At 45.5% G+C, this 22555-nt stretch overlaps 4 protein-coding genes across 4 annotated transcripts; 2 read left to right on the top strand and 2 right to left on the bottom strand.

The window, feature by feature from the left end:
- Nucleotides 1-1318: 1318 nt before the first annotated feature.
- On the top strand, nucleotides 1319-2479 carry CCR75_003884 (uncharacterized protein; the record flags this gene model as incomplete). The annotated part of the gene is made up of 1 exon (XM_067961975.1): nucleotides 1319-2479. One exon carries the CDS (start codon nucleotides 1319-1321, stop codon nucleotides 2477-2479), a length of 1161 nt encoding a protein of 386 aa, XP_067822077.1.
- Nucleotides 2480-2692: 213 nt separating this feature from the next.
- Nucleotides 2693-6701, bottom strand: CCR75_003885 (uncharacterized protein; the record flags this gene model as incomplete). The annotated part of the gene is made up of 4 exons (XM_067961976.1): nucleotides 2693-3033; nucleotides 3090-3530; nucleotides 3597-5075; nucleotides 5265-6701. The coding sequence occupies 4 exons, from the start codon at nucleotides 6699-6701 to the stop codon at nucleotides 2938-2940; spliced, it is 3453 nt and encodes a 1150-aa protein (XP_067822078.1). The 3' UTR covers nucleotides 2693-2937.
- A 729-nt stretch (nucleotides 6702-7430) lies between these two features.
- On the top strand, nucleotides 7431-14894 carry CCR75_003886 (uncharacterized protein; the record flags this gene model as incomplete). The annotated part of the gene is made up of 1 exon (XM_067961977.1): nucleotides 7431-14894. One exon carries the CDS (start codon nucleotides 7431-7433, stop codon nucleotides 14892-14894), a length of 7464 nt encoding a protein of 2487 aa, XP_067822099.1.
- On the bottom strand, nucleotides 12112-16019 carry CCR75_003887 (uncharacterized protein; the record flags this gene model as incomplete). Its single annotated transcript, XM_067961978.1, has 2 exons — nucleotides 12112-15703; nucleotides 15799-16019. 2 exons carry the CDS (start codon nucleotides 16017-16019, stop codon nucleotides 14956-14958), a joined length of 969 nt encoding a protein of 322 aa, XP_067822100.1. The 3' UTR covers nucleotides 12112-14955.
- Nucleotides 16020-22555: the final 6536 nt, after the last annotated feature.

The raw sequence follows: 22555 nt of genomic DNA, 5'->3' as shown, positions 1-22555 counted from the left end.
ATGCGCCGTCGGGGAATCGAACCCCGACCTCATCCTTGGAAGGGATGAATCCTAACCATTACACCAACGGTGCCTATAGGAGATAATGTGAATAACGGTGATTGAAAGGCGTCGTCAGAATCAGAACCCCAACTTAGTCTAAATAAGAATAAATACTATCAATTTTAACACGCGCTGTTGCGAACCAATGATTGACCGATACGCCGTCGGGGAATCGAACCCCGACCTCATCCTTGGAAGGGATGAATCCTAACCATTAGACCAACGGTGCCTATAGGAGATAATGTGAATAACGGTGATTGAAAGGCGCCGTCAGAATCAGAACCCCACCTTCCTCTAAATAAGAATAAATACTATCAATTTTCACACGCGCTGTTGCGAACCAATGATTGACCGATACGCCGTCGGGGAATCGAACCCCGACCTCATCCTTGGAAGGGATGAATCCTAACCATTAGACCAACGGTGCCCATACGAATAATGTGAATAACGGTGATTGAAAGGCGCCGTCAGAATTAGAACCCCACCTTATTCTAAAGAAGAATAAATACTATCAATTTCAACCGCGCTGTTGCGAACCAGTGATTGACCGATGCGCCGTCGGGGAATCGAACCCCGACCTCATCCTTGGAAGGGATGAATCCTAACCATTAGACCAACGGTGCCTATAGGAGATAATGTGAATAACGGTGATTGAAAGGCGCCGTCAGAATCAGAACCCCACCTTATTCTAAAGAAGAATAAATACTATCAATTTTAACCGCGCTGTTGCGAACCAGTGATTGACCGATGCGCCGTCGGGGAATCGAACCCCGACCTCATCCTTGGAAGGGATGAATCCTAACCATTAGACCAACGGTGCCCATAGGAGATAATGTGAATAACGGTGATTGAAAGGCGTCGTCAGAATCAGAACCCCACCTTATTCTAAATAAGAATAAATACTATCAATTTCACACGCGCTGTTGCGAACCAATGATTGACCGATACGCCGTCGGGGAATCGAACCCCGACCTCATCCTTGGAAGGGATGAATCCTAACCATTAGACCAACGGTGCCCATACGAGATAATGTGAATAACGGAGATTGAAAGGCGCCGTCAGAATCAGAACCCGTCTATTCGAGATGTCCTCATCCTGACCACCTAACAAATTTTGAAGCATGATAAATTTGACTGATAAGAAAATCTCGTTTGCCTTAATTAAGATAAATATGAATTAAAGTCAGGATAGCTGAAATTTACTTTATTAATTGACGATCATGAAATACCTGCGGCTGGGGTGCCTTTGGCGTGCGACTGCTTCTAAATCCACAAATATGCTCTACTTCTCCAATCAGTCACCGCCTAGAGCTCGACCCACAAAGCAAATGGTATTCAAAGAGCTCAAGGAGGTTGCTAAGCTTACGTTCGGAGGCATTGCAGTAACTACAGCGCTCATCGCATCTGGAGGTTTTGTGATAGAGACGGTCAAGTCGCTGAATCCTATGAAGCCTCCAGGCTTCATGGTGCACATATCAGGTGACAAAGGTCAGACAACAGATGTTCACGTGCAGCAACTAGGCAGCGGTGACGTGACAGTTTTATTTGACGGCGGCGTTGGACAAACTTCCTTCGATTGGGATAAAGTGGCGATCGACGTGGCTAAATATGCTACTGTGGTCACCATTGATCGTCCTGGCTTAGGATTTTCCAAGCCTGTTGTGCATAAACGCACATCATCACAAGTCGCAAAAGAGTACAAAGAAATTTTGGAGAATCTGAATATTGATGGAAAGGTGGTGTTGGTAGGTCACGGAGCAGGAGGTTACAACATGAGAGAGTTAGCACAGACACTGATCAATACAGAGTGCGGAGTAAAATGTTACGGAATTGTTCTCGTGGATGCACTTCAGGAAAATCTCCGTGGCGAGCTCGAAAGCGTCTCGGTCGCCGTTCAAAAGTCGTTGGCGGAAATGGACAGCAACGGCGAGATGGTGCTGTTTCTTGCTCGCGTTGGATTAATTCGACTTATTAATGTCGTGCAGCACGCAAAAGCAAAGCTTAAGTATTCCCCTGCTGCGTTGTCCTATGTGCAGTACTTCTCCCCATCGCCAGCCCATCGCGAAGGAGCGCTGCGCGAGAATCAGGCCATCCCCGAGACGGAGCAACGCTTTCGTAACTCAACTTTTTTCAAAGCGTTTGATTTCCCCTGTGTAGTTCTCTCGCATGGTAAAGCCGGGATGTTTGATAGTATGAAGAGGCAGCCGGGTGTTACTCCAACGACTCTAGTAGATTTGGAGCGCAAGTGGCTAGATGCACAAAGAATACTGGCCGAAACGGTGAGTAAGCGCAGTGTACACCTTGTTATTGATGACGCTGGTCATTGTATACATCACGAACAACCAGAAATAGTCACAAAGGCTATACGTGTCTTGATTGACGATATACACGACGATGTCGATGAGAATAGCGGTCTCTTATCGCTGACAAACCCGTAAGTGTCGCAAGCGAAGCATGTTGCTCGAAGGGTAGTATTGTTTTTGCCGATGTGTCTAGCTGGTGAAGGCTTTGTATAAGTAAGACTTTTGCTCTACAGCTAGCCATTTAAAGTGGTCCCTAAATAAAACTAAGATGATGTAACCTGCACCTATCAAGATGTTGTTCGCTGCTGTTACCTTGCGTTAGAAGCTTCTTTAAGCAAGAATTTTTGATGGCGTACATGACAATAGAATTACAATAAAAATTTTAAAGACATGTTTCTTTCCATCAAGACTACATTTTACCTAATACAGGATCTGGTGTCGGCCTCACAGCTACAATGGGAAGCATGTCATATATACAAATGCAGCTTTGCTTTAGCATTTTTGATGTAGCATTTTTTTCTAAGTGGCAACTTTAGTTGAAGTGCACTTTAGAAACTATGTTCCAACATATGTTCTTTCTGCTTAACTGAGAATTAAGCCGACGTAGAAACTATCGTCTGGACGGCAGACTCAAAGACTAAAGCTAAGAGAGTATCACCGGCCATAAGAGCCGCTACCTTGTATCTCGTCTGCAATTGCAGAAAACCATTAACATGTTTCCGTAGCTCAACGTGCAACCACTTACCTCTTGATTCGGCAACGTCACCAGCTCTAACATTGCATTTAATGGCGTAAAGACCTCTGCAATAATCATTGCTAGCACGGCGTAATTAAGTAGCGCGCTGTAACTAAACTGTTTGTTTTCCCAAAACCCTTCCATAAAAGGTTGGCCACGGTAGTTGGCCACAAAGGTATTCACCTGCATGATCGATGACATAAGGAACATGATACTATTGACCACGTTGGGGGTGAATTTTCCATCCGGATGCATCGCTGGGTCTCCGTGTTCGATGAACGGTGTTGCTACATTAAGTGCAGCCGCGAGAAAAGCTAGATGAATAGCAAATTGGCCAAATATCGATACCATCACAGAGGTGCAGAAGACTCCAGAGGGCGGACGCTGGTGCGAAAGCTTCCGCGCGGGTTTCGCTCTCGATAGAAACAAAAAGAAAATTGCAATCGATAACTATCATAACAGCGTAAATACCATTTCTTTTGCATCAATTCCCCAAGAAAAAACAAATCCACGTACCCCCGAAATGGTGAGCTGTTGATCACCGCTCTTCACGCCATATATAAAAAGAGAGCTTAGATAGTATGCCGTCAATAAGCAATTAATGCCCAAGATCTTGTACATCTGTATTGTGGTCACCAGTGTACACCGCCCTTGACGGATGAGCTTTTTTACGACGCGAATACTCGAGCTTTTCGATGTGAAGGGAGAGGCTATTGAAGCATCACCTAATCGTACTATTGAAGCCTGGTCACCTGAGTTTGACTGCTGCAAACCTTCCGTTAAGCGTCTCCGGTTTCCAGCTTGTCGCCGACGACGAAGATTACCTTGAACTGCAGCATTCTTGTCGCCTAGTGCGGCATTTTGATCTTCAAAGGCATTCTCAGAGCTGGATGCATTCAAAATCGATATACCAATATGAGCTTGTTTTAAGGCACCAACATCATTAGTACCGTCGCCACACATGGCTGTAATCTTGCCGCGTCGATTCATTGCCATGATAATGTGCTCTTTTTGCTGGGGTGACGTTCGAGCAAACACTGTGATGGACAGGCACATCTTTTCAAGAATGGAAAGGAATCTTTCCAAAGCAGCAACATTGTCATTTTGCTCCTTCTCCTGCTGCTTGTGAAGCATTTCTAAAGCCTCTCCTGTAACACATAGGTCATACCGAGCCTGCATTTTCTCCACTTGTTCGACATTAAAAGGTAAAATTTCTTTTTCAATATCTAACGAGCTGTCATCGATGGAATTCCACTGTAAATATCCTTTTTCTGCATCAGACGATAAGACTAATGGCTGCTTCGAGTACCCCGCATTGATTCCGACCTGCCTGGCAACGTCACATGCTGTAAGAGGATTGTCGCCAGTGATCATACAAACTTTATGCTTTGAAATCACCAACTCCTGAATAGTTCGTTTTGTGTCTTCCTTCAGCGGACAATCAAGAATCAAAAAGCCTGCAAATGTAAGCCCTTTTTCCAGTTCCTCACGTGGCTTGCGACGAAGCTCAGGGAGAGCAATGTCCTCAGACAGTACACGGAACCCTAAAGCCAGGACGCGACATCCCTTCGATGCATAATAGCGGTACACACGGCGGTAGTACGACGGCTTATTCGTGAAGATTAACTCCAGTACCTCTGGTGCGCCTTTTGTGAGCACGCGCTGCTCACTTTTCTCATCATTGTCAGATTTCCGCACACACACTACGGTGCTCATTCGTTTTAATTCAGAAGAAAATGGCAAGCTGTGCAAAATATCAACCGCTTGAATTTCACCTCGGCGAACCGAAAGGTACGATGGTTGGACACTAGGAAGACGTTCACTTCCCCCTGTACGGCTGGTCAAGCACCATTTAATTTTTTGAATAGCAGTCAGCTCCAATGGATCTCCCGCTACTTGGCCATTAAATAATACTAACGACTGGCATCCTGCGAGTACTAACTCGGTATCGAGAGGGAACTTTTCCGAACAAATGATTTCCAGCTCACTGCATTTCTTTTTCCTATCTTTTACAACATCAAGACACACTTCCAATCCTGCCACTCCATGCAGCTTAAGTTCGTCGCTAGTTAATGTCCCCGTCTTGTCGAAGCAGCAGATATCGATGCGGCCAGCAGATGGAATTCGGAATGGCTCTGTGCAGAATATGCTATGATTCGTCAGCGCTATTAAGGAATTCGTCACTGCCAATGAGAGCTCCATTGGAAGCTCCGGCGGCACGACCGACGTGATAATCATAATACAGTGAAGGAACAGCTTGAATTGGTCGCGAGTTGGATCATTCATCCCCTGCGAAAGCACAAAGGCGGCCGCAGCAAAAGCAAAATTTAGAAGCAAGACAATGAACCACATTGCCTCCAAATTATTTGCAGTCACACGTTGCGAAGAATATAAAATTGTGCGCATCAGACTTCCTTGAGTTGTACCAAAGCCTGTCTTGAGCACGAATCCAATACAACCACCATCAGGTGGAGAAGAAATTTTCAGCAAATCTTTTGAGGCTGCTACTGAATGTTGAAGAATTTTTGTACCTCCATACAATGCATGTCGTTTGTGTTGCATACTTGAGCTAGTGTCCACTTCAAGTGCCTTCAGCTTTGAAACCTCATCGACAATCGATTTTTCAACACTTTCTTTCCGCAATGGAATAGACTCACCGGAGAGCATTGCTTCATTAACGATACAGTTCCCACGCAACAGCAGCAAGTCGCATGGGACGCGAGTGGCGCCCTCATTATTGCATGTCGAGCAAATATCACCAGGAACCAAGTCATCGCTTAAGATCCGGGTCCAGCGACCAAGTCGATAGACCAGACATGGTTGAGGTGCATTCCGCATGTGGAGAAGTGTGTCTACATTTTGCTGGCGTTGTTTCACGACGGTACACTCAAAGATGATTAGCATGAATAGCGTCATAACCGAGTAATACATGTACTCGTCAAGACACCAAAGCAGCATACAAAAAACTTGAAAGACGAAAAATGGAGCTACTAGCTGTTCCTTTAAAAGATCAGTAAAATTCGGCACAGATAGTTCAAACTCATTTCTGCCCCATCTATCTCTAGCCTGTTGCAGCTCTTCATCGGAATTGATACCATTACTTTGAAGATAAGACTCGAGAGAGCGATCAACAGGGAAGTCTAGACGACGAAAGTGACTCGTACCGCTGGAATTAATGGCTTCTATATCGTCAAACAGGTAAAACTTAAGGTTTTGGAATGAAAACCAAACTGTCGGCCCTGTATTTTTCGTAATCGTGTCTTTTGAAACCACGTGGCAGTCGCAGAGCTGTTTGGGCAGCATTGGAAGCGATGGCTTCACCTTTGCCAAAACCTTACGATGTTCATTCTGTTCGACGATCTTTAGCCGGGCACACGTCATCCAACATCGCACATCTACACTCCACTCGGCGCTGAGCAGCGCCAGCATGTGCAAGAAAACGCACAAGGCTCCGAAGATCCATGAGATTACATCGCCTTCAGGACAAAACACATTTAAATACACGGCTGTCACATAGAAGAATAAAAAAGGCAGAAAATCAAGCCGCATTGGCCATGGTAGTGTCGAATACAGCACGACAGACGTGAGCTCCGGGTCCGTTACGCCCACTGTCACGACCATCGCCCCGTTTTAAAATAGCAAAATATGGTACGTAAAATATCAATAAAATATAAAGTATAAAGATTTACTAAGAATTTGATATGTTTTATTTAGCTTAAATTCGTCAGATCATCGTAGTCTTAGGTTGAGTGTTTCGTCAGCTCACATGAATGCAGGATCAGTAACCAGATATTGGATCATCACTCAAATCTAATTCATGTGTATAATAAACCTAACTGAGGTGGTGATTACTTCAGTACAAAGGTTGTCTTCATTTAGGTCAGACATACGCTTGTTTTTTGGCATCACAAGATAGCCACCAACTCCACATCAATATGCAGGAAGGAATGCCATCCATAAAACAAAAGCTATTTACTTTGAAGCCTCGGCTGGTACCCGAAAAAGTTGCAATCGACATGAATTGGTCCGTTTAGTGCGACATCGTCACTGGCTTAAAGTTGTGGAGCTGCAAGATAGATAGATCAACGGAATGGCAAAGTGCTGATTTTTGGGTGAATGTTTGAATGATGTGATCTTTCGTGCTCAAGTAGGAATGGATGGATGGTATACTTACTAGCAGATTGGTAGTAAATCGTTTGTATCTAATAGATATGGCCAATCCGGTAAGCGATCTCAAAGAACCTTGTCACCGTTCATACGGTATAATTACCTTTCGATTCCCTTTAAATTGCACCGAATTCTCAGATTTCTAATATTTAATTGATAATCAGGTTGTCTTTTCCCATTAAAATGGCGCTGCCTCGCGGTGGCGACGAGGAGCTCCAGCAACTCAAAGAGAAGTTGTACCCGCTGGTTTCTGGTCACGACCTCGTATCTCTGGATGAGAGCTTCGTGCCGCATGGAAAAGAGACTACGGGTTTTGAAGTGGAGCCGCGCGCCAGCTCCTTCTACGATGTGCTGCCAAGTAACGCGGACGAAGACGATGATGACTTTGAGAGCTGTGAAGCGCGTTTAAACCGCTACGCTGGTGTAATTTATGCCGCGCGTTTTTTTGTTACTCGTGTGGGGTTCCTACGCTCGGTCAAGCGGCTACTTGTGCTCAGTAGCAATCACCTCACCATCGTAGATCCATACTCTGACGAAGTTAAGGAGCGCTATGCCTTCGACAACATCAAGGAAATTACAATTGCTTCTGACAGTGGTGGACACAACGCTGACCGTGCGTTTACAATCTTTATTGGAAAAAGTCTTAAAGAAACATACACGTGCAGATGCAGGCAGCAGCTTCTGTCAGCCTACTATCAGCTGAGAGAGCGGGCATCTTCTTTTCGAAAAGACGAGATTGATGCTGCTACTGCCGATGCACTAAGTGCCGTAGGAGCTAGTGTTAGTGATAATAATTGGGCCACAAGCATAGGAGTATCAGGAGGAAACGGAAATAGCAGCTCAAATTTGCTTAGCAGCGGTATGTACTTCGACAGTCTGTTTCAACTCTGTGGAAAGACATTTACGATGACGAAGCTTAGTACGACGCGAAGCATTGCCATTCACCCCGTTAAGGTAAATGTTTTGCTAGCTGTCAGAGCTGCAAGCTTAGATCGGCTGGATTTACAGTCACGCACAACGCTCTCGTCCATTTTATTGATTGATATCGTCAAGATTCAGCGTGTGAATACAAACTCGAATGAATTGGTTCTCTACTTTGAAAACAATAGAGTTCATCGATATTGGTGTGATAGTCGGGAGCCGTTTATACAGGCAATAGCCAATAATTTGCGCTCGTGGCTCAGTGTGTCACTGCTTGTGGAGGAAGTTTCGGATTCTTGCGAATTTGATGCACTCACGTCGACGCGGGATATCCCGCAACCGGTCACGTTTGAGATGCCAGTGTTTAAAATTAGCAAGAATCAAAAAGACAAGCTGCAGCTGCGCTTGTTAGGTTTAACTGCGTTGGCAATTATTGAGCGAGATCCTGTGACGAGAAAAACGCTAGCGAGTCACTCTTTGAATGATATGTTTAATGTAGTCGTGTATCCATCAGTGTCTTCATTTCAAGATGATGCCTCTTCGGAAGGTCTCAATGGAAAGCTTGCTTTAGAACTGAAGCACGGATTGACGCGCCGATACGTTTGTCTTAGTTCAAGAGTATGCAGGAGGGACAAGAATGTCAGTCTTGGACTGGAGCGAGTGTCGACGCGGCATGAACATGAACTTCGTCAGTCAATTCGAAATATTGCTGGAGATATTGACGACCCGAAATGGTTGGAAATTGCCGGATCGGCATCACTGCTTAGCCCAAAAGAAGCGCGAAGTTTATTTCTTAGCAATGTAATTGAAATGTGTCGCATGAACAAACTGCACGTGCCATGGTCAACAGAGGAGACGAAAATTGCTTGCAAGGAAGGAACATGGGGCACAGAGGTCCATCCGGAATGGGAGGACATTTTGCTGCGCAAACTGGTCAATCTTAACTTTGTCCCGAATCTTGTTACAACCGAGAGCATGTCGATTGTGTACCATCATTTAGTTCAATTTAATCGTAACATTCCATTAGGAGGATTACGTCAGCGTGACAGACGTGCATTTGCAAGCCTGATGAAGGTTTTAGAAAATTTGAAGGATTACTCAGTGGCTCAACTGAATAGCCCATCTAGTACTGATGCTCCAATTCCAACGACAGAATTTCAAGTGGAACTTTTATTAGCCGTTCAGCGACTCCTGTGTACTCGGGGCGTCTTTGAGGAAATTCCTAGCTCGCAATACAAGAAGAGCAATGAGGTGATCATGGAACTGCTTCATTCTCCCATGGAAGAAGTGAGCTTTGCAGCAGCTTGCGTGATCAAGTATATGGTAGTGAATTACTCGGATACACGGAGTTTAAAGTCTGAAACAGCCAATCGTCGAGCAATCTTTACAAAGCATCATAGCAGAATGTATGTGTCCCGCGCATTTGATTTGTCGAAGTCGAATCGGGTTGGTCGCATACCCCTGTATTCCACTTCATTGACAAAGGCGGAATTCGCACAGGAATTTTTGTCCGTGGCGGCTTTGTCTAACACCGAACGTAGTATGGCGAATGCGCTAGCGTATTCTCAATTGGGGTTGGACTATCTTGTCCTTGTTATGGTATTACAGACCCTTGAAGTCTGTCTATCGAGTGGGAAAAAAGCAACACCAGAAAGAGTTGCAAGGGATTTACTACGTGCAATGAGAGTTGAAGAATTTTCTCGCCACCATGCTTTGTTTTTATTCAATCGATCACTAAGTTTTTCGATTACGAAATGCTCGTCCATTTTAGTGAAAGTTCATATTCTAGAGCAGCCAACCGAACTTGTCGAGCTGATTCAAGATTTTGCACGAAAACATGGAGCACTCGTATGGCAACTTTACTTGGCGACATACTCCCTCGACAAGGCACAGCGTCGAATTTCGTGTCAGTTAGTGGCACTTCTTACTCATGAAAACCCGCGTTCGTCCTATGTAATTCGGAACATTTTCCCTCACTCATTGCTAAACGATTTAAAAGCCAGTCTGTTGGAGTATGACGAGTACGGAAGGCACCTACCTACCGCTAATCCTGAGTACTTCGCTAAAAACAATGGAAATTCGCATAAAAATGGGGGTCGGCGTGATATAGTGAGTGGGCGCAGTACATTGAGCAATGGGATTAATACACGCGCTAGGTTGGCGCGAAATGTAAAGTACACGGTACTGTTGCCCGAATTTTTTGAACGAGTTGGAAAAACATATGCGACTAAAGAGCTCGTATGGGGACCCAAAGCTGTCGAAGAGCTGGCTCACAAGCTACAGACAGAGATGAGCATGTTAGACCTGTACCGATTAAAGTATCTGGCGTATCTCTACACAGACCCGCTTGCAACTGACCATACTGAGACCGAGTGGGATGCATTTCACGCAAATAGGCTTCGTCACGATTTAAAGCATGCAAATTTTGCCCCATTCCTCTTTGACTTTTTACACCATGGGTCGGACAGCCGACTTGCTTTTGAAATATTGAAGGGAAATTTATCTTCATCGAATCGTTTCGCTAGGTTCATGCCGCTATCATTCCTGCTTCATCTTGATACGTCGGATGATTTTGAAAGTGATGTTGGACAAGACGATGACAATTACGACAGCGATGAAAATACTCTGGACGAGAATGGATTTGTTTCTCGAGCGGACAGTGTACCTTTCCCTGGTGACAGCTTAGAGCCGAAACAGGGAGATCGAGATAGCTCTCATGATAAATTACGCAATGCGGCTTTAACAAAAAAGAAAAAAAAGAGCGCGAAGCATTTGCCACGGTGGTTTATTGCTTGGAACTGCAATGAATTTCGTATCGACTATGAATGTTTTGAGAACGAGGTGAAGGTTGGCCCGTATTATCTAGCTAACATGTTGGACGACCGAGGTGTGCTAGTGGAAGACATCGAAGGTGCAAATAAATTTATGACACTATTATATTACCGCCTTTTAGCGGAAGATCGCGGCAGTTCAAATAAAAATATTCGAAGCGGTGGACGGTCATCAGCGGAATCGCTTGATGACGTTGACCAGTCTGATATTCGTTTGCTAGTATTAAAAGTGATGATACAGATTTACGAGCGCCACTTTAATGAGCTAGGATCACTTGTTTTCCTAAATCACTTTTTACGTGTGAGCATGATTGTAAGCCGAGATGGTGAAGACCGCCGTTGGCCGCTAATTGTGCGTGGCAATATTATGCTTTTTCTGGATCGTGTCCTTTCAAGTGCTGTGAACGTGTCGCGATTTTTACGTGAAGATGAAAATGTCACGATGGTTTTAGATTTGCTGCGTGAAGTAAAACCGCTGGTCGTCAAACAAGGACCTTATGATTCAGAGAAAGAATACATTGTGGAACCCGCAGCTGACGTTCAAGCTGAGTTGGACGCATCGGAAGAAGAGACTGGCGACGTCGGGGAAGATGACGAGTCTATTGATGATAGCGGAAATTTTGACGAAGAAGAAGAGGATTATGAGGCCGAAACGGATATCGCAAAGCTCACGATAGATGCTTTGGAAGAGTCTGGAGCGGAAAGCTCGATAGTTTCGAGTCACTCAGTTTCACAAACCTACGCGCATCGCGACGATGAAAGTGTGCATGAGGAGGAGCCTCGTCGTGTGACCGTTGTAGCAGAACATTGTGGCGCCATGAGTGGTTCGATGATTGTACAGACCTGCTTGAGTGTGCTTAGTCGTCTTATCGACTGTCATACCGCGGAAGATGAAGCGCAGATGCATCAGGATATTTACTTTCCGAAGTACGGACGACTTACGCATTTCGAAGGGTCAGGAGTCAGTCCTATAAGCCGAATTAAGCGTCGACTATGTAAAGATCGGACTTTACGATTCTTGGTAGGATTGCTAGATTGTCCGAACCGAATCGTTTTTAAAAAGTGCCTTGGCTTGATTCGGCTCCTTGTTCGGCATAATGAGGCAGTAATCCCGAATCTGCACGCTTCGGGAATATTTTATTACTTGCTCCGCTTTTCGCAGGATGTGGAAGAAATGTCAGTCGCAGCTCGCTTGATATCTCACATACATCTACGACAATCTGGTCTCGAATTTACGAATTTTAATGATGACAAGCAAAAGAAACTGAACAAAAAGGGCGTCATTTCTCCTGATCCCTTAACACGGATCTGCTTGAGAAGTTGGTTGGTGCGATTGCTTCCAGTTTCAATGGTTGCCCAACTCTTGCGCCATGGGTCGCGCCGATTTGCAACTGCCCTATTCTCGGACGCGAATAACCCTGAAGTAGTTTGGAACGCTAATATGCACAAGCAAATGGTATCATACATTGAAAAGTTTATGGAGCATCATACTGATGACAATGGCGTTTTCTACATTTCGGAAAACGAGGGCACTGAACACAAGGCTTGTGTTCCAAGAATTCAATACCCGAAAGAAGTCCACGCCCTACAATGTTACCAATATTACCTCCATAATTTACTTGATGAAAAGAATTTTCCTGGTTGGCCAATTAACAACGAAGCAGCCTTTTTGCATTCCTTAGTAGATTCAATTCGCCGATGGGTGCACCCGGAACTGCAGTTGACAACTTGTGGGGCAATGGCCACTGAGGATCAATCTACGAAGCTTTTATCAGTGTCTGATGCAGTAGAGTTGCTTGATGCCACCGCGTTGCTCATACGACGTTTTCCTGACTCTCCGAACGTCACCAACCTGCAAGACTTTTCATATTATCTGGAAGCTCTGGAGCGGTGTATTACAAAGCTAAGCGACAAGCGTGTTGGATCGACCAAGACACTGTATGATGTGTCAAACGCCATTGTGTCAAAAATTACCTTTGTGAGAGCTTTTGAAAGTGTGATTCGTGTAATAAATTTGGCCGTTGGAATATCAGATGAAAATGCTTACAAGTGTAGCTCGGGTCTAGGACTCCGAGTACTTTGTAATTCGCTTCAGCTTCTTCATTATAATCAGGAGACATTTAAAACTGTTGATGGATGCACGCCGAATGTGACGACTCATTGGGTGTTAGAAGCTCTCGTACACGTTTTTATTCAGCCCAATGGACGTGTGTCTGCAGCGGCACAGTCTATCGACTTGTTGCCTTGCTTAACGTGTTTTCTCTTGGAAAAAGGGGATCGCTTGGCTACAGATTTGTCTCTCCAAATTGTGTACGAAATGGCTGGAAGTTGTGGAGAAATGGCTGAAATTTTGTTATTACAACTAGCTGAGCACGGAATTTTGTGGTATTTGTCGCTATTAGTGTTTCAATACCAACTTAATAATGATAAAAGCGACAACGACTTGCAGCGCATTAGCATTGGCGCAGCTAAAGCACTGAACCGGATTCTCGAAGCCAATGCTAGAGAGGAGACGATTGCTGTATTTGTAAAGCGAATGCAAGCCACAATAGAACAGGTCTTTACGCGACCCCTTATCGATATCTTGAGACGATCGGGTCCGATATCAATGTTGGACGTACTAGCGACTGAAGTTCGCGAGCCGCACGTTATGTGGACTAAGCGCATGCGGAAGGAATTGATAAATCTTGCTCATCGCGCAATCGACTTTCACACAAAGCTGGATCAAAATGACGTTGATTTGCATAAGGTATTCGAATTGCCGCCCAAGTTTATATATGCGGCACAAGAGAAAGAATTGTGTGTCGCGGGCATTTATGTCAATTTTTTCAACGAGAATCCAAAGAATGGCATTCTTGCTCAAATTGCTGGAACGGTGAACAGCTATGGTAATCGTGCGGAATTGTTTCAATCCAAACCGGCTACAAAAAAACAGATTCAAGCCGCTGCTGCTGCCGCTGCCATATTAGAAAAACGCTCAATTAGTGGACATGTGATGCATGGTCTCCTGGCAGCGCTATCGTACGACTTATCGAGCGTTCGTGCACAGCCCCAAGCACTGGATAGCGTGTTATTTCAACGTTTACTACCTATTGCAACGGCTATTCGAAACTTATTACAGTATACACCGGACATGGATGGACAGCTTGTGCAAGCAGATGGATTGGTGACATTATTGTTTGTACTAGATAGCGAGACGCAGCCTCAAGGATTTTCGTTTGCGAATTCGCCACTTTTGTTAGTTCGTTGCATGGAGTGTGTGCACATCCTTTCGTTCAGTGGTAAATGCATTGAACCGCTCGCGACGTCTGTGCCTCCGTTTATTAGAAGTGCATTTCAGGTCGTTTACAAAAATTTGGCTCGTACGGAAGCTTCGATTGAAGGCCAGCTGGCTCGTGTGACATTGCAGCTACTTGGAAATCTGTGCCTCATTCCAGCGTGTATCGACAATCTCGTTAAGGGAATGGACCCTGCTAGTCTATCAAATTTGCTGCCGCACGTGTGGCTTGGCGATTCAACAGAAATGCAGCTGCTGCTATGCTTGCATATGATTCCTCTTAAGCGACACACACAGGCTGCCACCGAATTTGCTAAGGCTGCAGTTAGTTCACAGCTCGCATCAGCGCTGCTAAATTTGCTCTCCACACTCGTGCCAAAGTCGAAGGTGGGGGAGAGCACGGCAACCAAACAATATGCAGCGCGATTTCTTTCGGTACTGTCGTCCAATCCAGGTAGTGGTGGCGCGATTTCCAGTCTGCTGATCGCGTCGCGGGTATGGGAAACCCATGGGGACACTACTCAGGCCACGTCCGAAGACCTTCGTCGTTTACTTGTGCCCCCGCATGCGCCAGCACTGCTTAAAGGACCTCATGCCAACCCAAACAAGGTGGGATAATGTCTCTTGAAAGGAGCGATAGTAAGCACATTTAGTTAAGCTGTTAAATTCAATTACCAATTTATTGCGTCTTGTCTGATCCAATCTCAGTATCAAACACCTCAAGAATTTCATTTTGAATCTCCAAAGCCTTCTCCTCATTCCCGCTCGAGCGGTAAGCCTCCGCAAGATTGTGACGTGCAATGATTGTCTCATTGTGCACCGAACCAAGCACTGTCTTACGGACACTCAGTACTTCTTCGTACAAGGAAATGGCTTCATCGTACTTGCGTGCCTCCTTTTTGCAATAGGCGAGATTGGTTTTCGCCACAGCAGTGAGAGAACTCATTGGGCCCACTTTCTTCTGTAGCAGCTCCACTGCCTCAATGAGTGAAGTAAATGCTTTCTCCGGCTGCTTGTTTTGCCAGTAAATAATACCCAAGTTGCTCATACTGAGCGCAATGTCAGCATGACCCGGCTCAAGAATATTGCGGCGGATCTTAAGCGATTCCTTGAGGCAATCCTGCGCACGATGTAGTGCATTCACGCGGTCCAGACCGAACCTGGAGATCGACAAAGCGCGGTATACAAGCCCCAGGTTATATAGTGTCGTAGCGAAGGACGCGTGCTGCTCGCCTACGGTGCTCTTATATGTCTGCAGTGCAAATTCGTAAGCTTCGACTGCCGCCTCCATCTCGCCTAAATTTTTATTCATAAGTGCGATGTTGGTGATAGTGCTGGCGTAGACGGGATGATTTTCTCCAAAATGCGACTTGACAAGATCTCGGCATTCAACGCCAGCGTCCAATGCAGCTTGGTAGTTGCCTGCGCTGTGGGTTTCATAAACATAAATTGTATTGCAACATCACTAAATGATCAGATAGATAGTAAAGCTTATCATATTGGTGCATAAAATAACACGCACTTATAAGCATCGCGAATTTCGCGCTGCATGGCTGCGATGTCCTGCTCCACCTGCACGTAACTAGTTTGAGGCTTATTGTGCAACACTTTCACTGTAGATTTTCGCTTAATCGACGTCGAGTTTGACCTCCATTGTACAAAGGTAGCACGGAAGTTGGGTGGCGTCTGGATGCAGCGGATCAGCGCAGCGGAAGACTTCTTAATGACGTAGCGCCGAATCATCGATTGTGTAGGAAAAACACAACCTATAGTCGATTTTAAATGAAAATTAGCCTTTATTCAAAGATGCCTGTAAATATTTAAGGCTTACTTATTGCGAATGTAATGGGAACACATCAGTTGAGAACCGTTGTTGTGGTACATTTACTTTATGGGTAAAATACCCTTTTATCTAATTTTAAAATAGTTAGTTGCTTAAATCCCACTTATTATGGGTACCAGATGTGGTCGCAGCCAGATATAAATCTGGCGGCCAAAATCTATTTTAATTAGCTAGGGTAGGGTTTTTAGATTTAAATAATTAAATAAAGTGCAGTTCCCCTTTTGATCTTAAAGCGTCAAGTGCCTTCCTAAGGCTTGCGCATTGATCTGTAAGAGATAGAAGCCTTTCTAAGGTATATTCTCTTAAGCAATAGTTGCCACTTGGTTCTATGAACCCCTGAATCCCTTGAACTATGATTCCTTAAGCTTTAATAGCTTGTACGACTCCCTGAGTTGTTAAACCCATTAGTTCAATAGAACCAGGTGACTCTCTGAGTCTGAAAGTCTCCCTCTGACTTTAGGAGCGAGGTAGCTCCGCTACACCGAGAAAGCTACATGGTCTTGATCCCAGCGCGAAGAACTTTCGCGCTGAGTTAGATTTTTATCGCGATGTTTTTCTTAAGCATCGATGGTACAGTGGCAACACAAACGAGATGTAACCTCGCTGATGCAAGCCTGGAGCGCGTTCATTCATTCGCAATGTCAAAGACATTGGACGCAAAGCCTGGCTTCAAAGACTTAACGCGATTCGCGTTAAGTTTGAGAAACGAACTCCAACCGGAGAAAGGTTTAAATTGCATCGGTTGTCACGAGACTGTCCGTGTTGTGTTGACAACACGAAACGAATGAAAGGGGATGTGTATTCCTTTCTTCGCCCTAGGGAAGAGCTCGCATCTCTACCGAGATGCGCGATGCGATTGACGTTTTGCAATTGATTTCCAAGCGCCAGGGGCGCGTGTTTTCTGATGGACCTTCTGATCCATCGGATGGGTCTCGTCATACTGACGGACGAGGCCCTTAACGTCAACAACAGCTGGGAACGAGGCTCCCAGCTGTCATGTGAAGGTGGATAACCGCCAGCGAACAAGATAACTCGTGCGCTGCCCCTTTGAATACGTTCTACAAGGAAACGGTGACAATTGTGGGAATCCACCAATAATTGTGGCGGAGAAGGGAAAATTAGATCCGACCCATGCGTCGGATCTAGAGTCGAAGATCGACAAACTCGATCGCTTCCTCCATAATTTGGAGGAGGGACTTGATCACGAGCGCGGTAAGCGTCGCTCGTTAGAGCAGACGGTGCAGGCTCACTATATCGAACGGTTGGAAGACCGTTCGAAGAGTGCGTTCTCCATGTTGGAGTACGAACGGAAATATCACGCTCTTTGTGATGAGCTGTCATCCGCTCATCGCGGTTTCGAGGATTTTACCAGGCATGAGAATCTCCAGATTCAACATAAGGATCTGGTTCGTGACCACAAATAGCGTTTAGGGATTCTTGAAAAGGGTGGTCAGATCCATCCTCGAATGAGACCGCGTACTGATATGACGGGCGGAGCCGACCAACGTAATCCGTAAGATCCGGACGCATGCTACGTGGCAATTCTATTGTGCACGCATTGCCTCTGCGATGCAGAACACGGAAAGGCCCAATGAACTTGAATAGTAGTATACTACTAGCCACATAAGTGACTATAAGTTTACCGTAGACAGTAGTACTAGATCAATAATTTCAAATGAAAGAACATTTTGTCTTCCACGTTTGTGTTCCGTTTCTTACGGTCCACTGCGTTAGCAATGGAATCCTGTACGAACCGGATTACTGGTTCTCGAGCCATCAAAAATTCCTCTGCTGACTCATTTGTTTTGTCTCTTCCAGTGCGCTTTGTGGGCACTGCCATGAGATCTTTCTCATCTTCGATGTCGATTGCTTCACCATTGACATCATTCGCGTCGTTGGTAACTTTGACGCGTGATGAGCTAGAGCCAGAAATAGTTTTTGCTCGTGCGAGTCCACCGTTCCCTTAATTTAGAGGATCTCTCTAATTGGGTGGGTATGCGTGGATGGCGGAAGCCATTCACGAAGAACGGTGTATGCGTTCTAGACGCATGCACCGAGTTATTGATGGCGAATTCGACCATCCGTAAAAACTCGCTCCAATTCGGATACGATTGGACGTAACCTCGAAGTATCTCTTCGAGAACACGATTTACGCGTTCCGTCTGACCATCTGTCTCTGAATGATCAGAAGTTGACATACTCAGTCGTGTTCCGAGAGATTGGAATACGGATTGCCAAAACTCCCGCCGTGAACCGTGGAGTTATAATACCGTGTCGATAAAGACACGGGCACAGCCTGGAGCCGTTATCGACTCTGGTACTGCAAAAAGATGTACCATCTTGCTGAACCTGTCTACAAAAACAAGGATTCTGTCTACAAAAACAAGGATTCCATTGTTTTTGTGATCGTTTCGGGAAATCCGAAGACGAAGTCTATAGATACGGACTGCCAACATTTTACTGGAAGTGGTAGAGGTTGGAGAGGTGCCCAAGATGAAGGGCTAGGCTTCACCTGTTGACATACTTCGCAAGCACGAATGTACTTGCGCACGAAGTGATACTGGCGGAGCCAGTAAAATTTGCGACTTACTGTAATATAAGTTTTCTCACGTCCACGATGCCCGCTTGTTGGTGAATCGTGACACTCATACATGATGCTCAAGCGCAAATCATTGTGAGTTAGGACGACGATACGTGGAGTGCCGTTGCTTGTTGTGTATCGATCGGATGACAATCGATATAAAACCGGTAAATCTTTAAAAGATTTATCGGATGGATTCATCACATGATCCATTAAACGCAGAATGTCCTTTTTTCTGCGTAGGCTTTCTTTTGTCATCAATCAGGATTAATGGCGGAACGCTTGAAATAAGTGTTGCAACAGTTGGATTATTTCCACTGTTGGAATGCGCAGCCGGCTTGAAATCGGGTCGGCGTGATAATGCATCAGCGATGACGTTAAGTCGTCCTGGTTTATATTTAGCGGAAAATTATACTCCGCGAAGAAGGATAGCCACCGCGCCATTCTTTGCGAAAGGTGTGGGCTATTAACAGCCGTGCGTAATGACGCATGGTACGTATATACGATGAACGGTCTATCTCCGAGGAGATAGGCCCTAAAGTTAGCTAGTGCATACTTCATGGTAAGGAGTTTCTTGTCATGCACTGCGTAATTGCGTTCAGCTGGCTGCAGCTGTCGCGATTGGCAATAGACGACGCCCTCCGCGCCGTCTGCATCATATTGCATTAACGCACAGCCGATTGCGAAATCGCTGGTATCACAGACCACATGGAATGGTCCGTCTTGATCTGCAATCGCCCATCTTGGCGATTGCATCAAGCTTTGCTTGATACCTTCAAAGGAAAGCTGACAATCAGCGTTACATAAGTATTTCTCGTCTTTTTTTCAACTGACAAGAGAGATGAACTGTCATCTCGGCATAATTGCGTGAGTACTTTTGCAAGAACGCCGCTAGCCCAAGTAACTTTCTAAGTCCCTTGACATCGACTGAAACTGGCCATTCATAATTGCCTTGATCTTTTCGGGATCAGGGCGCACGCCGTGTTTTCCGACGATGCACCCAAGAAGTGGTATTTCGCTTGCAGCGAATACACACTCCTTGAGATTCGCGTACATCTTATGCTTTGGAGCGTTCAGTTTGTTGAATGCGTGCACTATCCACCACCCTCCTGTGGTTTAGCACACAGAAGGTCGGAGTGCTATGTGGGGTGGTTGACTCCCTTACATGGCCCGCTTTTAATCGATCGATGCATTAATTTATCGATCGCAAGTACTTGCTCACGAGGCAGTGGCCACTGCTTCATGACACAGTACTTCGAGCCCGGTTTGAGCTCGATTTCATGTCGATGCTCTTTTTTTAGGCAACTCCATGGAACTGTTTCAGGGAATACATCCCTGAATTCAATCAGATCCTTGTATAAAGGATTTGTCTTAAGTGACTCCCAGGATTGCATAATTGCGAGAGTACTTGTGCAAGTACGCCGCTAAACCAAGGAACTTTCTAAGTCCCTTGACATCGACTGGAAGTGGCCAGTCGGTGATTGCCTTGATCTTTTCGGGATCAGGTGCGTGCCGTGTTTACCGACGATGCACCCAAGAAGTGGTATTCGCTTGCAGCGAATATTCACTTCTTGAGATTTGCATACAACTTATGCTTTCGCATAAGTGTAATAACCTGACGAACGAGAGTGTTATGAACTTCCACGTCCGTCTTTCCGTCCATGGCCCGGCTATGGACGAATACATTGTCAAAATAACGCGGTGCGAATTCTCGCTCTGGTCTCAACAGATTCGTTACGCATCTGTTGAATGTTGTAGGGGCGTTACTAAACCCTGGGGCATTAGTAGCCATTCCCAGAGCATCCCAGGAAGAGTGTTCACTGCTGTGTACGGGATATCCCGTTCAACCATAAGGATCTGATAAAATCGATCCATCAGATCCATGACGAAAAGATGGTACTTTTAGACACATCATCTATGATTACGTCTTTTCTAGGTATCGGAGTTTGAGCCGGTACTGTTGCAGCGTTCAGTTTGTTGAATGCGTGCACTATCCGCCACCCTCCTGTGGTTTCGCACACAGAAGGTCGGATTGCTATGTGGGGAGGTTGACTCCCTTACATGGCCCGCTTTTAAATGATCGGTAAAGAATTATCGATCGCAAGTACTTGTTCACGAGGCAGTGGTCACTGCTTCATGACACAGTACTTCGAGCCCGGTTTGAGCTCGATCTCATGTCGAGTGCATTTAACCTTATGCAACTCGCATGGAACTGCTTCAGGGAATACATCCCTGAATTCTATTAAATCCTCATATAGAGGGTTTCCCTTAAGTGACTCCCAAGATTGAGTACTGTATCTCTCAATCCGAGTCTTCACATCAAGGACACTTTCGTTCATCGATGAGCTGCTGAGAACCCGTTCGTTCTCTGCAAAAGTTACCGCTGACCGAATGTCGGTTAAGTAATCGTCGTCTGTGACGAGTACGCAGATCTGCTTGATTTTACTACTATGCAATCTCTAAAGAACCGCTTGGGTTCTAGGGTTGGTAATTGAGTTATCTCCGAAGTTTACTTCGGAGGCGCATACAGGTCAAAAGTGTAAGCGCCTACTCTTGATCCGTCATTGACCAAGACATTCAATGTCTCGGTTTCTTCCCGGGATATATCCACAGGCTGCCGAGGGATCAATCTCTCGGGATGCTGAAGTATAGTCACTTCAGCATTAACTATTTGAGGAGATCTCCTCAAGTACGTAGGGACTTATTCCCCCAACGTCTTCCGACAGTGATTGCGCTATCACAGTCGGGTCCTCTACGGTCGACTCTCTACTCGACCTAGGATCATCGTGTTGTCCCTTTAGGGCAACCAGTATACTCCTTGAATGTCGCCCGCTTGGCGTACACTCATGTCTCAATCCACTCGACTTATTCGAGTAGTGGACCTTTGGCGCTGCCGTGCATTCGCAGAGCAGCCGGCAGCTGACTCCACAAGGTGATGAGTAATCACACTGTGATCATGTGCAGTTGTACTAACGACCGTACCTCAAGTAAGGCCATCGCACTCACTCGTAGTACATCCACACGCTTGTGGACGCTCCAAGACGTTCATTCGATGGCCATCTGATGAACAAGTGGCAGGCATCTTTACGGATCGATGCCGCCAGCTGATCCTCAGCTCATATTTTCTGAGCCAAGGTAGTCCTAGGATGACATCAAATTTGTCATCCAAATCCAGTACGATGAAATATTTCCGAATAATATTTAAAATGGTGATCATCATCGTACTGTATATCTTTTAAAGTGTAGTGAAATTTCACTACGCGTTTCATTACTCTTATCGATGCGTTTGTCGCTAGACGCACCGTCATCCTCGTTGGAGGGATGTCGTGCTCAACATATTTGAGCCTAAGACTCTCTAGTGACTGGCGAAGAATAAAGTTATTTGACGCTCCGCAGCCCACTAGGGCTCCGAGTGACAAATCATTTGTCACTTTTAACTTCAAGGTGATGACATATCCCTCATCACCTGGTGCAGAAACACATAATGATTGTGTGTCTGGAGCAACTTTCGTCAAGAGATTTGCAAATTCTCTTGAGGTTGCTGGATCAATAGGGCGTTGCACCCCTACTGACCCCGACCGTTTTTTGGCGGTCCGCCTCGCTGTTGCGATTTCGCAACAACGTCGGACCCGCGACCGTTGCCCTTTTTGCATACGGTCCAAAATTACGTTCAGTACCTTTCGGTGCTGGGCGTGGGGCACTACACTCATGAGCGTAGTGTCCTAATTTTTGGCAGCGATGGCATTTTGCAATCGCTTATTGCTTGAAAAGCGAGGTCTCTCGCTTTCGACGTAAGAGAGGTCCATGGGTTCTGGACTTCCTAACTCGTGTCGTCTTGGAGGACGATACGATGAC

The sequence above is a fragment of the Bremia lactucae genome, linkage group LG2 (genome assembly GCF_004359215.1).
Source record: "Bremia lactucae strain SF5 linkage group LG2, whole genome shotgun sequence".
Lineage (NCBI taxonomy): Eukaryota > Oomycota > Peronosporomycetes > Peronosporales > Peronosporaceae > Bremia > Bremia lactucae.
This window is presented reverse-complemented; position numbering and strand designations above follow the sequence as displayed.